General features: G+C 43.2%; 1 protein-coding gene across 3 annotated transcripts in view; it reads left to right on the top strand.

Moving 5' to 3' along the window:
• CFAP61 (cilia and flagella associated protein 61) overlaps positions 1-15,453 on the top strand; it is a 302,051-nt gene extending 286,598 nt beyond the window's left edge. For 2 of the 3 annotated variants that reach the window (XM_027623975.2, XM_027623973.2), the window contains 2 exons: positions 7,615-7,705; positions 15,021-15,453. In XM_027623975.2, coding sequence (XP_027479776.1) covers positions 7,615-7,705; positions 15,021-15,221 — 292 coding nt within the window. In that variant the 3' untranslated portion in view covers positions 15,222-15,453. The remainder of the gene's footprint in view (positions 1-7,614; positions 7,706-15,020) is intronic. The other variant, XM_027623974.1, reaches the window with a different exon arrangement.

Raw genomic sequence — 15,453 nt, 5'->3', positions numbered from 1 at the left:
GAATGCGACTTCCTCCAGCGTGTCTTGTGGAGTTGCTTTTCTCAGCATTCAGTGTGGCCAATGGCTCAGCTAGTTACTAGATGCCCACCCAGCTTGTATGATTTTGTCAATAAAATTGGCTGATTGACCAGATGAGGATGAGCTCTGAAGAAGTCTGATCAATTGCTTAATGATTGGGCCATATCGACCAGGAATGGTTCATAGAGTTCCACAAGTCGACATTTCCTGGGGCTTCTGAGAAAAGTGTTATTGTTTGCTAAAGTGATAGAGAATTTAAGTCCCCCCAAAGAACCCAGACCAGCCATTGGCAAATGGAACAGAGACAATAGTGTCTTCTGTTTGGGTTCTGGATAGTTTGTATAAATTTTTTCTCATGGCTAGATCTGTGTGTAGAATTAATTTGTGTGCTATTAACACCCAGATCCACACTGCCACTGAGAAGGCACGTTGCTGCCGTGTTCTTACCTGACATTCTCTTCTGAAGATTTCAAGGCAGCCAGCTATGAAGGTTACCTAGTGGCTCTGGTTAGTCTTCCCTTTTTGAACATAAATTGGGAAAGAAGCTATTATTTTCTTGTTTTTAAAAAGTTAATATTCAGGGGCTCCTGAGTGGCTCAGTTGGTTAAGCAGCTGACTTGATTTTAGCTGAGGTCATGAGCTCAAACTCCTGGAATCCAGCCCCATGTCAGGCTCTGTGTTGGGGGTGTGGAGCCTGCTTGAGATTCTCTCTCTCTCTCTCTCTCTCTCTCTCTGCCCTTTTCCCCCGCTCACTTTCGCTTTCTCTCTCTCAAAAAAAAATTCAGTATTCATGGGAATATAAGTTTCCCGAAAGCTGATCACTAATGCTGAGTATCCATAGCACTTGGGGCGGTCCATGCCCACCTGACCACAGCCTTGGCAAGGATTCCAGATGCTTCTCTCCTTTCTGTGGAGAAGGAAAGAAACCAAAGTACAGAATTCCTTCCATTTGTGTGGAGAAAACTAGACCTACATCTTTTCATAAAGCAAGACTTCTAACATCCTTCTATCAAAAGGAGATCAGCTTGGTTTGACTCAGTGTTCTTATCAATTGCAAAATGAGTTTGGTTACATTCAAAGCTTTTCTAATTTTAATAATGAAGCCTACCATGTGTCTAAGATGGCTTAAAGGAAGCCCACAGGGATCCGTACCACCCTAAACCCCCTCTTACCTAAATGGGGTCCTAGGAGCTGGTGCAGAGGCTCTCCATGGAGGGGAGGGAAGGCAGCCTAAGTCAGACCCCTGCACTCACCTGTAGGTGTCTTTAGGAGCTTGGGCCCCACCTGCTTGCTAGGGACCAGCCTGTGCCAGATGCTGTGGGGACCCAGAGCCCACAGTGAGTAAGAGAACAGGACAAGTGCCAGGTTAGCTTTCCTGCAAGGTCAGAACTACCCCAGGCAGTGAAAATGGCACAGAGCAAGTGAATGGAAGCCCTTAGGCCAGAAATTAGCTTCAGGAAGGAGGTTTGTGTTGGGCTCAAGCGTTGGACAGCACTAGGGAAGATGCAGGCATGGAAAAGGCTGCTCTGGGCTGCAGAAACGGCACAGAGCCCATCAGGCAGGAAAGCCAGGGTGGGAGGTATCTGGAGAGGGCCGGAGGGAGTGAGAATCTTAGACCCTCCACAGAGAGGAGACGGCAAAGTGAGCATTGGGCAACTGAGGCACAGTTTGGAAGTGGGGTGAAGCCTGAGCTAGAAACAGACCCTGAGGGTGTGCCCTCAAGCTGCCTGTCAGCTCCCCACCCCTACTCGCCCTGAGCTCCCCCTCCCTGCCCCCAGCATGCAGAGGAGGGACACCAGGAGCTCTGCAGCCCACAGCCAGTGCGGAGAGGGAGTTGACCATGGCTTTCTAGTCCCGGTGCAGCTGAAGGGGTCAGTGTAGGAAATGCTCAGCTGGGTACCCCTGCCATTACGGTTGGTGTTGTCCTTCCCATGTGGGTGGGAAAAAGAAACATAATGCACACCCATTTCATTCTTTCCCGTAATGGGATTGAATTGGCCTTCTTTGAATAAAAACATTAGCACCTGCTGGAAGGAATCAGGAATCAGATTGCCTGCCACTGGGATGCTTTCGCCCACCTGAGACGGTCTTCTCTGACTAGGGTGGGCAAATTAACATTCTCAGCAGCCTTCAACCATGACAAATCAGGCTTGGAAATTCTCAGTGAACGAACCTCACTCCAGCTTTATACGTGTGTTTGGTTTGGTCTGGTAACAGGGCACATGGATTTTTAGCAAGTAGATTATAATGCCTACATTTAAAAATTTCCCCTAAAAAAGTATAGCCCCCTGCACATTATAGAAAACAGAAATGCAAATAGCTTTCATCCTAAGCTGATGCCCACATCCAGCACCTCAGAAAACCAAAGCCTCAACCCACACAACCATTCGTCTGAGGGGCGGCCAGCAAGTTTGAGAGGCATTGTGTTCTGTAATGGGAGAATATTACTCTATTTCGGAGGGAAATACTGGAATATAGGGTTCTTAAAATTTTTTATAAAATTGTTACACAGCCCCATTTTCTCTGCAAGTCAATTTCCTGAAACGTTAATCTGCCCATAGGTCAGAGAGGGAGGGATGAATGGGCAGAGCACAGGGGGTTTTTAGGGCAGTGAAACTCTTCTGTATGATACTGCAGTGGTGACTATATGACATGATTCATCTGTCACACCTACAGAATGTGCAACACGACAGACAAGTGAAAGTCCTCAGTGTAAACTAGGGACTTTCGTTAAGAATAATGTATCAATACTGGTTCATCAGTTGGAACAAATGTGCCTTACCAATAATGCAAGGGATTAATAGGAGAAGCTGAGGGTAGGAGCCAATGTACAGGACCTCTGTATTTCTGCTCCCATTTTTTCTGTACACCTAAATCTGCTCTAAAAATAAAATGTATTAATTAAAAAAAATTAATTTGCCAGAAGCAGACAAGGTCCGGGGGAGTGTGGAAGTGAGTTATCAACAGGGACAAAGCTACTTGGGGCTATGAATGGCAAATGACCAAGGACCACAGCCCAGAGCGTGAACAAAGGGATGGGTGTCCTCTGGGGTCATCTGGTGAGCCCTTAAAAATCACTAAGAATAAGCAGTTTCTGTAAGAACTGGGGAAGAACCTTGCAAATGAGATTCTTCTCTGGGTAGATTTTTGAGTACATTTTTTTTCCTCTTAATCAAAGGGACCCAGTCCTTTTCATCACTATCTAAAACACCTTATATCTAATGCCTGCCCTACAAAATAGCAGCTACTTCATCTGACAATGGATATGTTGCTAACTATCCACCCACTCAAGAGCCTAACCTGAATCCTAATTTAAACAGAGCAGGAGGAGGGCATCTTGGAAACTGCAGATTATCTGCTAGTCATTTTCTTCCTAAATCCCATTTGGTTCTACATGCCATCCCATCAGAGTTGCAGTCGGAATAGATGACCTTCCATGATCTCAGGGTCCTGCAATCGAGTCCTGCATCCGGCTCCCTGGTCGGCAGGGAGTCTGCTTCTCCCTCTACCCCTCTCTCCTCCCCTTATGCGCGCGCTCTCTCTCTTTCAAATAAATAAATAAAATCTTAAAAAAAAAAGGGGGGAGAGAATGGATGACCTTCCAGTGGCACTCCTGTTTAGGATTCACCCAAGTCTGAAATCCTTGTTTTACCCCAGGCTAAGGGTGTCACTTTATGCATCTTTAGCGTGATCTGGGTGGCAGGCTGTGAGCATACTGATGTTGCAGAAGCTGCTCTCCAGGCAGGGCAGGCGCCCACACACTCCTCTTGCTGGTGTACCAGCTCTCCCCCCGCCCCGCCCCCTCCCCCACCCTGAGGGAGCCTTAGTATTTCAGGACCCTGTGTCAGTCACCCCTAGGGGCCACCACTGAAGCCTCGCTAAAACTGAGAAGGAGCCTTCAGAAGTCAACCTACTGGTCTGGCTTCTAGGGTGTCTTTTCATTACTACACTTTGCTTTAATGGAGTTAAAGGAGTTTAACTCCTTTTTTTCTCGAGAGAGAAAGAAAAGCCGAATAGAGTTCTATAAACCTTTTTCTTTTATAAGTAAAAACGGCTGCCACAGATGAATTCCAGGAATATAGGTAACACATAGTTTGCTACAGGGATTGTCACCTTCTGGACGAGGGTCCCAAAATGTTTTCCCATAGGAGACAATGGTAGGAAGTGTGAGAGAAATAAGATTTCAGGTCTCCCAGATCACTGGCCCGCAAGCCGTTCAGGGTACTGTGATGAGAATAAGGGTCAGCAAATACCCAGGGCCCTTTCTGCTGGACACTGGTGTGAGAGGCATGGAGAGTTTCAAAGGCAGCAAAGAAGAACTTTGTAAAAATATCCAACTTCCTCTTCATGCTGCCCCCCCAACCTCCCCCCTCCTCCCTCTCCCCACCCGCCCCCCCCGCCGGGCACCATACAGAGATGCTTAGCAATTATATTTTCAGAAGATGAAGGGTCACTTGCTTCTCCAGCCATTAGTGTTCGGCTTTGTGGACAGAGGTTAAGGGAATGTGGGCATTAGACAGTGGGCAGGCTGTGACCTTTGGGAAGTGGGGTTTCCCCAGAGTTCCCTCTGTGAAGCAGACGAGGGGGGGAGGTCAGGGAGTGAACTGCCTGCACCAGACCTGGGCTATTGGAAGGCAGAGACTGAGGATGTAGCACCTAGACGGATGCAGCTGTAGACCCCGAAACCAAGAGGGTGGAAACACACAGGTGGGATCTCAGCAACGGTGGAAATGTAGCCACAAATTTAAGAGGGCCCATTGGCGGGCGCCTGTGTGGCGCCGGCGGTTAAGCTTCCGACTCCTGATTTCAGCTCAGGTCGTGATCTCTCAGGGCCCTGGAATCAAGTCCCACGTTGGGATCTGCCCTCAGTGGGGAGCCTGCTTGAGATTCTCTCTCTCTCTCTCCCCCTGCCCCTCCCCCTGCTCATGCTCAATCAATCAAATATTTTAAAAATACACAAAAAGGCCCATTGGTTCCTACCTTAGGAATTATGATAGTGTAAAGATTTGCACATCCACAAGTCCCTGGAGCAGGGACCATCCTGGCAAAGCTGTGCTTGAATGTCTGGACAGAGGCTATAATGGATATTTTGGTCCAAGAAACTACTCTCTGAGGATATGTCAAAACATCACCCCACTGGGCCCATCCCCACCAAGGTGCCAGCCCTGCACTAGTACCTTTGCTCCAGGAATTAGATGGCTGTTGGACGTTGGCCAGGATTTGTAGGGGCCCAGAACCCCAGCCAGAACTCCCATCAACTCAGCTGCATTCACTAAGAATTAGGTGGCCTTGAATAATTCCAGAGGCGAGCAGATTTCCTCCGACAAATTTCCACAAAGTGGCCTTCTGACACCCTCAGACTTTCTTGCTGCGGGGCTTAGCGAGACCATCCTGGTTTCACATACGGCTTTCCCTCTCTTCCCAGTGAGGCTTTCTTTTTCATAATATTGCTCATCTTGGGGCACTTTGCAGAGTTTTGTCACCTATTTAGCAGAATTTGACTCTATACTAATGAAAGACCAATCGGGGTCAGGCAGTATAGAATAGAATATACAGTGCGATGTGCATTCATTCATTTCTGAAGATCTGTGAGATGTCTGTTCCTTGCAAGTGCTGAGCTAGATGGCCACTGAGAGATTACAGTGGTCCCCGCTTCCCTGAGGGAGTATCTTCCAAGACCCCCCAGTGGATGCCTAAAAACACAGGTAATACTGAGCCCTGTACATACTGCTTTTTTTCCTACGCATACATACCTACAATAAAGTTTAATTTATAAATCAGGCACACTAAGAGAGTAACAACAATGACTAATAATAACATAGAACAATTGTAGCCATATACTTAATAAAAGGTATGTGTGTGTGGTCTCTGTCAAAATACCTTAGCACACTGTACTCATCCTTCTTGTGATGATGGGAGATGCCCCCACGACGAGGTGAAGCGAGGTGAATGATGCAGGCACTGCGACGTAGTCTGAGGATATGTCAGGAGGATCACCTGCTTCCCGACCGCGGTTGACAGCGGGGTAACTGAAACCACGGAAAGCAAAACCGTGGATACAGGGGGACTACTATACACGATAGCCTGGACTGGACTCCTGCCTCTAGGAGCATCCTTCCCACCCATCCCCTTCCTGAGCTCACCCCCTCTCGCTCCCCCTCTTCTCTCCACTCCGCCTCCCTGAGTGATCTGAGCTCACACTCCTGCCTCCAGGCCTTTGCACCTGCTGTTCCTTCTCTCAGGAAGGCTCTTCCCCCAGAACGCCATGTGGCTCCCTCTCTCCCTCCCCTCAGGTCTTTACTCCCTGAGCCTTCCTTTGTCCCCTCTCCCTGCCCCATCTTTGCCTGACTTGGGTTTTTCTCCTAAGCAGTTCTCATTATCCAACATGCTGTATATTTACTTATTTATCACTTGAATATAAGCTTCACAGTGGCAGGATGTGCGTCTGTTTGGGTTCCTACTGTTTCCCCTGCACCCAGAACAGTGCTGGGCACATAAAGAATGTTCAGTAATTATTAGTGGAATTCATTGTTGAACGAATAACAACAAAGGAGGTAATTAAGCATGAAATTCGGTCACATTCTGGTCAAGCAAATAGGTAATAGGTAATAACTGATATAGTTTAGTACTGTGCTGAGCGTAGCACAGACTCTTGTCATGATATTTGTCCTTTAAGGCCTCAGTGGTCCTTGGGACTCATCACCTCCTTCCTTAAGAATTAGCTTTAAGTCTGGGCAAACAGAAGGTGCTCGTCTGCACGTGGGCACCGGTCTTTTCTCCCCCTGTGCACACATGTGGTATCCATTAGCAGCGATGGGAACGACAAACCCACATCCAGAAAAGAGGGAAACCTACATGATCAGTGTGCCCCCAGCGCCGAAGAACTGATGTTTCTGGTTCCAAGACATGTGGCATTAAAATAAAATAAGACTTAAAATACCAATAAATGTTCTTGGTCCTCCAAGAATGCATCAGATTTTCAGTGATCACCTGGAAATAACAGAGGGCCTTATTGTTCTCCAGGTAAGAAAGCGTTTATTCAAACAGTTTTCAGTGAAGAGTTAGCCAATATAAACACTAAAAGAGCTGCTCTCCTAAAAAGAGATTCAATTAAGCATCAGGGCAATTGGACGGAGACCATGTTGAACACCGAGGTGGCCTGTTTTTCTGGTCATTATTAATCCAGAAACCTTAATGATGCACAATGTTTGTGGTATTGTCTCCCCAAATGTAATTTGTTTATGCAGCAGTTCAGTTAATCCTGCAATCTGTTTTTCTCAAATGAGGGCAGATAATGGAGACACCGTTCTTTACAAGTCTTCAGGCTTTTAAATTCTGATAAAATCAGGATTCTTCACTGGGTCTTGCCCCAGCTCTGAATTAAACCACTTTAAATGTAATTATGGAACCTGGCCTTACATCAGGAACATCCATTTAAAAAATTGATTGGCCAGGCTGTTCCACGAGGCATTTTATGAGCAAACGATTGCAAAGGGGCCAGAACTGTAATTTATAAAGGCAAAAAAAGCAGGTAAATACTTTATTAGTGGTAATGAGAGGGTTTCCAGCTAACTGAATCTTTTCTTTCCTCCCTAGCTACTTCATGGAGCCATGGTGCATGGCCCTCTTTCACGATCGTTTTATTGATCTAAGGAAAGAGTTACGCCAGATCTTGACCTCCAAGGAGGTAAGAGTGATTAATAGATATGTGAATTATTCCTTGAAAATTACAAGCAGTTTATAGTTGTTGGTCTTTTAGACTTTTCTCTACATTCCCCTTTTTGGTTTTACTTTCAAAACCAACTATACTTCCTATAACATGCTTTGGAGTATTCGAACACAGACAGTGATATTTCAGGAAAAGTGGATTATTTAAATCCTTTTATGAGAGGCAGATTTCTCTTTCCTTTTTACACATAACTGTATTTCCATTATCAGCCAACAGGCAGTGTTGACTGGAAATTGGATCTGAGCTTTATCTACTTGTTCTCAAGAATGAACATTGCATTCCTTTAGTTTCTGCCCACACTTGCCAGCCATTCACTAAACGTGTGTGTGCGTGCACACACATGCATGCACGCACGTGTGTGTTGCTATAAAAATGTAAAGGGAAGACATAAGCTGTCCAAACACACCCCTTTAATAACCAAAACTTCTTTCTCAAAGTGATAGAGAATTAACTGGAAGTTAGGCTACATTTCCCGAAGTCTCCATGCTCAGCAAGAAATTTGACTCTGCAATGTAAATAGTGAATTTAAATTAAATTCTTTCATTCAACACTAGAGTCCTTACCGGAGCTGTGGAACATTAGCATCTATGCTCAAAAAGTGGTCAGATATCCATCCTAGATTCTCCCTTGCTCCACTCAGACAAGGGCTGGGACACAACTTAGCTTCACTGTGTTTTTCTGTCTAAATGGTCAAGTCCTGTGACTCTGTTATCACTTCCACTTGAGAGCACCTGTGCCTCTTGAAAGTTCCCCTGGTGTGGGCCACCGTATGGGTAACACAGATACAGATCCTGTGCTGAGTCCCTACTGCATGCACCACCTCGCTTAGCCATAACAAGAGCCATTCAGGACACACTACTGTCATAGTTTTGACTTTACCAATGAGGAGGCTAAAGCTGAAAAATTTTAAAGGACCTGCCATGGGTTACACAGCTAGTCTGTGGCCAGCAAGCTTCAAACTCAAGGATCTCTCGCTCTGAAGCCAGGAACATAGGCACTGAGCCATATGGACTAAACTGCGTGGCTTGGTACCTTCTCTTCATAGCCTGCCCCCCTTTCAGTTTTATGCCTGGGGTCCAAGATGGGAAGTTGAAATAATTGTACTAATCTGAAGCAGGTTCAGATTGGGAAAACCAGGTTTAAAATATAAACCAAACTCAGTTGTCTTTAGGATCCACACAGATAGGAACCAGGCAGGTAAGTGTACATGAGGGTAGCAGAAGGGACTGTGACCATGCAAAGGTCATCCACTGCTAAAGTCATTCAAATTTGAATAAATGCTACAGGTCAAACAGGTCCTTGCACTTCATGCTAAAACTGTGAGGAAGTCAGCTCAAGTTGAAACATGAGCTCGAGTTGTAAGCCTGGTGCTTAATGCATTTCACTCAACTCTTTAGGTCCCTCTCTTCCTGTCAAATGTATTCTGCAGCTCATTATTGCACCATAGTGAAGACTCACTAGTTTTCTAGTTATCCCATCAAAACTCTGTGCCTAAATCCTTCTAAACCCCAGAATCGAGCTCCTCAGTTAATATTTCACACAGAGCCAAGGGGGTTTAAGCGCCAAGCTTAAAAGAGAAGCTTTCCTCTCAACCTTCTAAGTAAACTACCAAGCCCAACAATAGTCACTTTTCATGGCCTTCACTGAGACACCCTCAACCTTTTATCCAGGAACAGCCTTCTGCTCTGGGTCAGTTTGTTATGTGTGAAGTCAGCATGGACAACAGGCCTTTTCAGTAGACCAGAAGGGACCATGAACATTTGTGGAAGACACACTAAGGGCTCCCCCACCATTCTTGTGGCTTTTCTAGATTTCCAGAAAGTGAAACCTCTGGAAGAAAAGCCTCCACTGGGGGGTTTGTGCTCTGTTCTACGTTTCGTTTTGTCAAGTAGGCAAGGCCACAGGAAGAAGTTGTGCATGCAGGGGTGTCTGCCTCTAGCTCAGGTCCCTGTGGAGTAGGGATGACCTGTTCCCATCTCAGAGAGCTGTGGGAGGAGTGAAGGAGGGAATGTGTGCTAGTAAAAGGCACAGGAGAACATCTCCCAGTAAGTGCCGGCCCCCACAAGTAACGGTGGTGGAGACTGGCTGGCAGTGGAAACAGTACTTGTATAAGCAGACATGCAGGAGTTCATTTAAGAGTCCGGCAATAGGAAAATAAAGAGATAGCCTTCACTAGAGAATAATGGTAATTCTTTTTCTCAAAGATTGAGATGACATAACCCATTTCATTTCACCTTCTAGCTTGTCTTTAGGAAAGTACAGTAGTCCAGTCCCATTAACTATGATATCCTATAACTCTCCCTCCACATGAAGAGGAAGGAATAAGAGACTATTATCTTTGTTATTATAAGCCATCTCAAGTTTATGTATCATTTATTTTAAAAACAAGCCCATTGTAAGACTTCACAAGTCCTTTGGTGGAAGTAAAGAGGAACATACTATAAATCCATTGGCACTGCATTTAACTGTGCCTTAAGCCAAAGAGTCACTGACCAAAGTGAAATTTTGTATAGTCAAGATCATTCTTCAAAAAGATAACAATTATAAACATATATGCACCTAACAACAAAAGCCCAGTATATATAAAGCAAAAGTTGATAGAATTGAAAGAAGAAGTGGTTCTAAAATAAGAGCTGGTGAATTCAATATCTCACTTTCAATAATGGATAGAACAACCAGATAGAAGATCAATAAGGAAATAGGGGACTTAGACAACACTATAAACCAAATAGACCTAACAGATAAACATAAAACACTCTACTCAACAACAGCAGAAGGCACATTGTTCTTAAGCATACATGGAACATTCTCCAAGAGAGGCCATATGTTGGGCCAAGAGAGGCCATATGTTGGGCCAAAAGACAAGTGTCAATAAACTTTAAAGGATTTAAATCATACAAAATATATTCTCCAACTGCAATGGAATAAAACTAGAAATAAAAAACAGAAGGAAATAATTTCAGAAAATTGTGGAAATTAAACACAGACTCTTAAGCAATTTCTTTGATTTTAAAGAAGAAATCAAATGAGATATTATAAATACTTAGAAACAAATGAAAACAAAACCACAACATACCAAAAGGAATGGGATACAGCTAAAGCAGTTTTCAGAGGGAAATTCATAGCTATAAATGCCTGGAGTTGTAAAAAGGAAATATCTCAAATCACTAACCTAATTTTATACCTTAAGGAAACTAAACTAAACCCCATGCTAGCAGAAGGAAGGAAATTATAAAAATCAAAGTAGAGATGAATGAAATAGGGAGTAGAAAACCAACAGAGAAAATTGGTGAAACGAAAAGATAGTTCTTTGAGAAGATCAACAAAATTAACAAATCTTTAGCTAGACCAAGGATAAAAACTCTAATTACTAAAATCAGAAATGAAAGTGGGATGGGTGCCTGGGTGGCTCAGTCAGTTAAGTGTCTGACTCTTGATTTCAGCTCAGGTCATGATCTCAGGGTCATGAGATCGAATCCCAAGTGGTGCTCCGCACTGGGCATGGAGCCTGCTTAAGATTCTCCCTTTCCCTCTTCCTCTCTTAAAGAAAAAAAAGAAGAAGAAGAAGAAATGAAAATGGGAACATTTCTGCTGATCTTACAGAAATAACAAAGGATTATAAGAGAATACTGTGAACAACTGTATGCCAACCAACTAGATAACTTGAATGAAATGGACAAATTTCTAGGAACATACAAACTACAAAACTGATGCAAAAGAAATAAAAAAAAAAATCTCAACAGACCTATAATAAGTAAAGGTATTGACTCAGCAATCAAAAACCTCATCACAAAGAAAAGCTCAAGACCAGATGGCTTGTGGGCAAATTCTACCAAACATTTAAAGAATTAACAGTAATCTTTCTCTAAGTTCTCAAAAAAATGAAAGGAAAGGAATACCTTCCAGCCCATTCTTTGAGGCCAGCATTACCCTGATACCAAAGCCCAAGACATCAAAAGGGAAGGGAACTACAGACCAATATCCCTTATGAATTTAGACCCAAAAATCTTCAACAGAATACTAGCCAACTAAATCCAGCAGTATATGAAAAGGATTATATACCATGGCCTACTGAGATTTACCCCAGGAACGTAAGAGTGGTTCACCATACAAAAATCAATAAGTGTAATATACCACATTAATAGAGTGAAGTGAGAAAAAAATGCTGTCATCTCTGTTGATACAGAAGAAGCATTTGACTAAATCAAACATTCTTTCATGGTAACACACACACACAAACAAACAAAACAAAACAAAACAAAACAAAAAAACCTAGGAATAAAAGGGAACTGCCCCAACCTGATAAAGGGTATTTATGAAAAACCTATAGGTAATATCACACTCAGTGAAAGACTGAAAGCTTTAGCTCTGGGATCTGGGACAAGACAAGGATGCCTGCTTTTACCACTTACATTCAACATTGTACTGGAAGTTCTAGCCAGAACAATTAGGCAGGAAAAAGAATCAAAAGGCATCCACATTGGAAAGGAAGAAGTAAAACCATATTCTGAAATGCCATGAACTTATCTGTAGAAAATCTGAGAGAATCCACAAAACACTAGAGCTAATAAATGAATTAAGCAAGGCTACAGGACACAATATCAACACACAATCATCAGTTGTCTACATTAACAATGAATAATCCAAGAGTGGAATTTTAAGAATTCTATGTACAATATTATCATAACTATAACAATAACTATTCTATGTACAATAGTATCAAAAAGAATAAAATACTTGGGAACAAATTTAAACAGGAGGTGTAAGATTTGTACCCTGAAAACCTCAAAACATTCCTAAATGAAATTAAAGCAGAACTAAATAAATGGAAAGGCATTTATGTTCATGAATTGGAGACTTAATATAGTTAAAATGGCAGCACTCCCCAAAGCAATGTACACATGCAATCCTATCAAAATCCCAATGGCATCTTTTGCAGAAATGGAAAAATTCATAGGAAACACAAGAGACTCCAAATAGCCAAAACAATCTTGGAAATAAAAAAGTTGAAGGATTTACACTTTGTAATCTGAAAACTTACTATAATTCAGCAGTAACCAGGACAGCATGGTACTTATATAAGGACGGATATATAAGTCAATGGAATAAAATTGATAATCCAGAAGTAAAACCAATTACATGGAAAGATTTATATCATTAATCATTAGGGAATTGCAAATCAGAACTACAATGGGATACCACTTCACACACACTAGGATGGCTATTGTAAAAAGAAAAAGGAAATAACAAGTGTTGGCACTAGATAGTCACACTGGAGGGAGATGGTCACACTGAGGGAGGAGATGGTCACATGAGGGAGAGATAGTCACATTGAGGGGGGAGATGGTCACATGAGGGGGGGAGATTGTCACACTGAGAAGAGAGATGGTCATACTGTGGGGGGGAGATGGTCACACTGAGGGGGGAAATGGTCACACTGAGGGGGGAGGTGGTCACATGGGGGGAGACTGTCACACTGAGAGCGGAGATGGTCACACTGAGGGAGGGAGATGGTCACACTGAGGGGGGGAGATGGTTACACGGGGGCGGGGGGAGATGGTTACACTGAGGGGGAAGATGGTCACATGGAGGGGGGGAAGTGGACACATGGGGGGAGAAGGTCACACTGTAGGGGGCGATGGTCACACCGGGGGGGGTGGTCACACTGGAGGGGGAGATCATCACAGTGGGGGGGAGATTGTCACACTGAGAAGGGAGATGGTCACACGAGGGGGAGATGGTCACACTGAGGGAGGGAGATGGTCACACTGAGAGGGGAGATGGTCACATGAGGGGGGAAATGGTCACAGGAGGGGGAGATGGTCACACAGAGAGGACACACTATGAAAGACAAATGCACAAAAATCTGTTTACAACCTAGAGCAGTATTTGTCTTAGATAAAAGCTCCATTTTGTGATTTTATAGTATTTACCCCATTGTCAGAACAGTACCATACATCACGAGCCCCAAATCTTCTACAATTTTTGTAAAGTCATTTTTGCTTGATACAATTCTCTGAAAAACTAAGGAATCTTGTGGAATATACACTTGGGGACATGCTAGCAGCACTCAAATGTTTCAGCACCTCTAATATGAAGTCCTGGGCATCGGGTGCCTTTCTCTCTGTCACTGTTTTGTTGAGCTGATACAAATCTGAAGTCCTCTGAGCCCCACTGACTGTTCTTTCAAGTGAAGTGTGTGTAATCTCCAACACCTGGTAGTGTCTCACTTAAATAATCAAATGATAATTCTGTTATACTTCCATATCGTTTGAGCCTATTTTCCTATCTATAAAATTCTTACTATTAATAAATTAATGATCCATTAGAACTCTGCAAGTCATCTACTTTTTTCCTGTTCAAAATAAAAACTTTTGGAAGTTCAAGTAAATATACCATCAAAGTCCCCGTGACTCTTCTGTTGGGGTAATTTGGAATTACTGTGATGTTCAGAACGCACTCAGCTCAAACCTTGGTGACGTGCATAACAACCTCCTATCAACGGGCAGGTGTATGATGAAGCAAATAGAGTAAAATGTTAGCCGTGGAACCCCGTGGTGTGTGTGCACCGATGCTAATTGTACAATTCAGTCAACTTGCCTCTCTTTGAATATTTTTATAATGAAATGTTGGGAAAAACCCTACTATATTACACAGCATATCTCAACTTCCAATAACTATTTTCTCTGAGCCTTATCTTTAAAGATGTCAATGAAATATGACTTGACTACGAATTTAAAGGTTTTTAAATCCTATTTCTTGAGAGGACTGTAACCATGTGAAACATCTAGAAGTTTTCATGTAAAAGTGTTTAATAACTTCCTTTCTTATTTTTAAAACAAGTGTGATCTACAGATAATTTTTACCTGAATATTAAGAACTTAAAATTACTATTCTTGTTGAACCTTGAGAACATTACACCAAGTGAAGTAGGCCAGTCACAAGAAGACAAATGCTGTTTGATCCCACTTACATGAAGTACCCAGAGTAGTAAATTCACAGACAGAAAGTAGAATTACATGGCACAATTCTGTATTCATTCTTATATATGTATCCTGAGTTACTATTTAAATAAATTATCCTTTATATTTTAAAAAATTGTTAAAGTGGTAAATCTTATGTGCATTTTGCCACAATTAAAAATAAAAAATTTAAAAAGCTGGGGGGGGAAAGACTATCCTTGGGAAGGTGAGCACTCTTTTTCATTTTAGTGAAACTGCCCTCTTATTGTCCAAGTAATTTCTGTTATCTGGCCTCTTCCTGTGTTTTCCAGGAGGAAGACCTTCCTTCCATAGAACAGTTAGCCCGGCAGATAGAAGATGAGGAAATTAACCTGAAGGAGAAGCCCCGGAAATACCTCAAAAGAGTCTACCAGGAAACCATCTACAAGTCGCTGGTGGAGAAGAGCATTCTTGACTACCTGCACTATAATCACTACCACCTGCCTATGTACGCATGGCCAGGCATCATTTAGTTGTGGCCACGGCCTCCACTTTATTGTGTTCACACGTGGAGTTTGGGGAAGTGCTCGGTATAAATAGGAGACCTCTCTGAAGCCTGGCTTGACAACCAAGCACCATCGTGGTTTGGGGACTTCCTTTCTACCTCCACGAACGCCTGTAGTTTTCTATCGTTCCAGTAGGTGGCGCACGGCCGTGGGTCTCTATCCTGGGGCAGGGAGACGCTTCTGAACACCAGGCGTGTTC

Source organism: Zalophus californianus, chromosome 8 (genome assembly GCF_009762305.2).
Source record: "Zalophus californianus isolate mZalCal1 chromosome 8, mZalCal1.pri.v2, whole genome shotgun sequence".
In the NCBI taxonomy this organism is placed as follows: domain Eukaryota; kingdom Metazoa; phylum Chordata; class Mammalia; order Carnivora; family Otariidae; genus Zalophus; species Zalophus californianus.
Note: the sequence above shows the minus strand (reverse complement) of the source record. Positions and strands in the feature narration are given on the sequence as shown.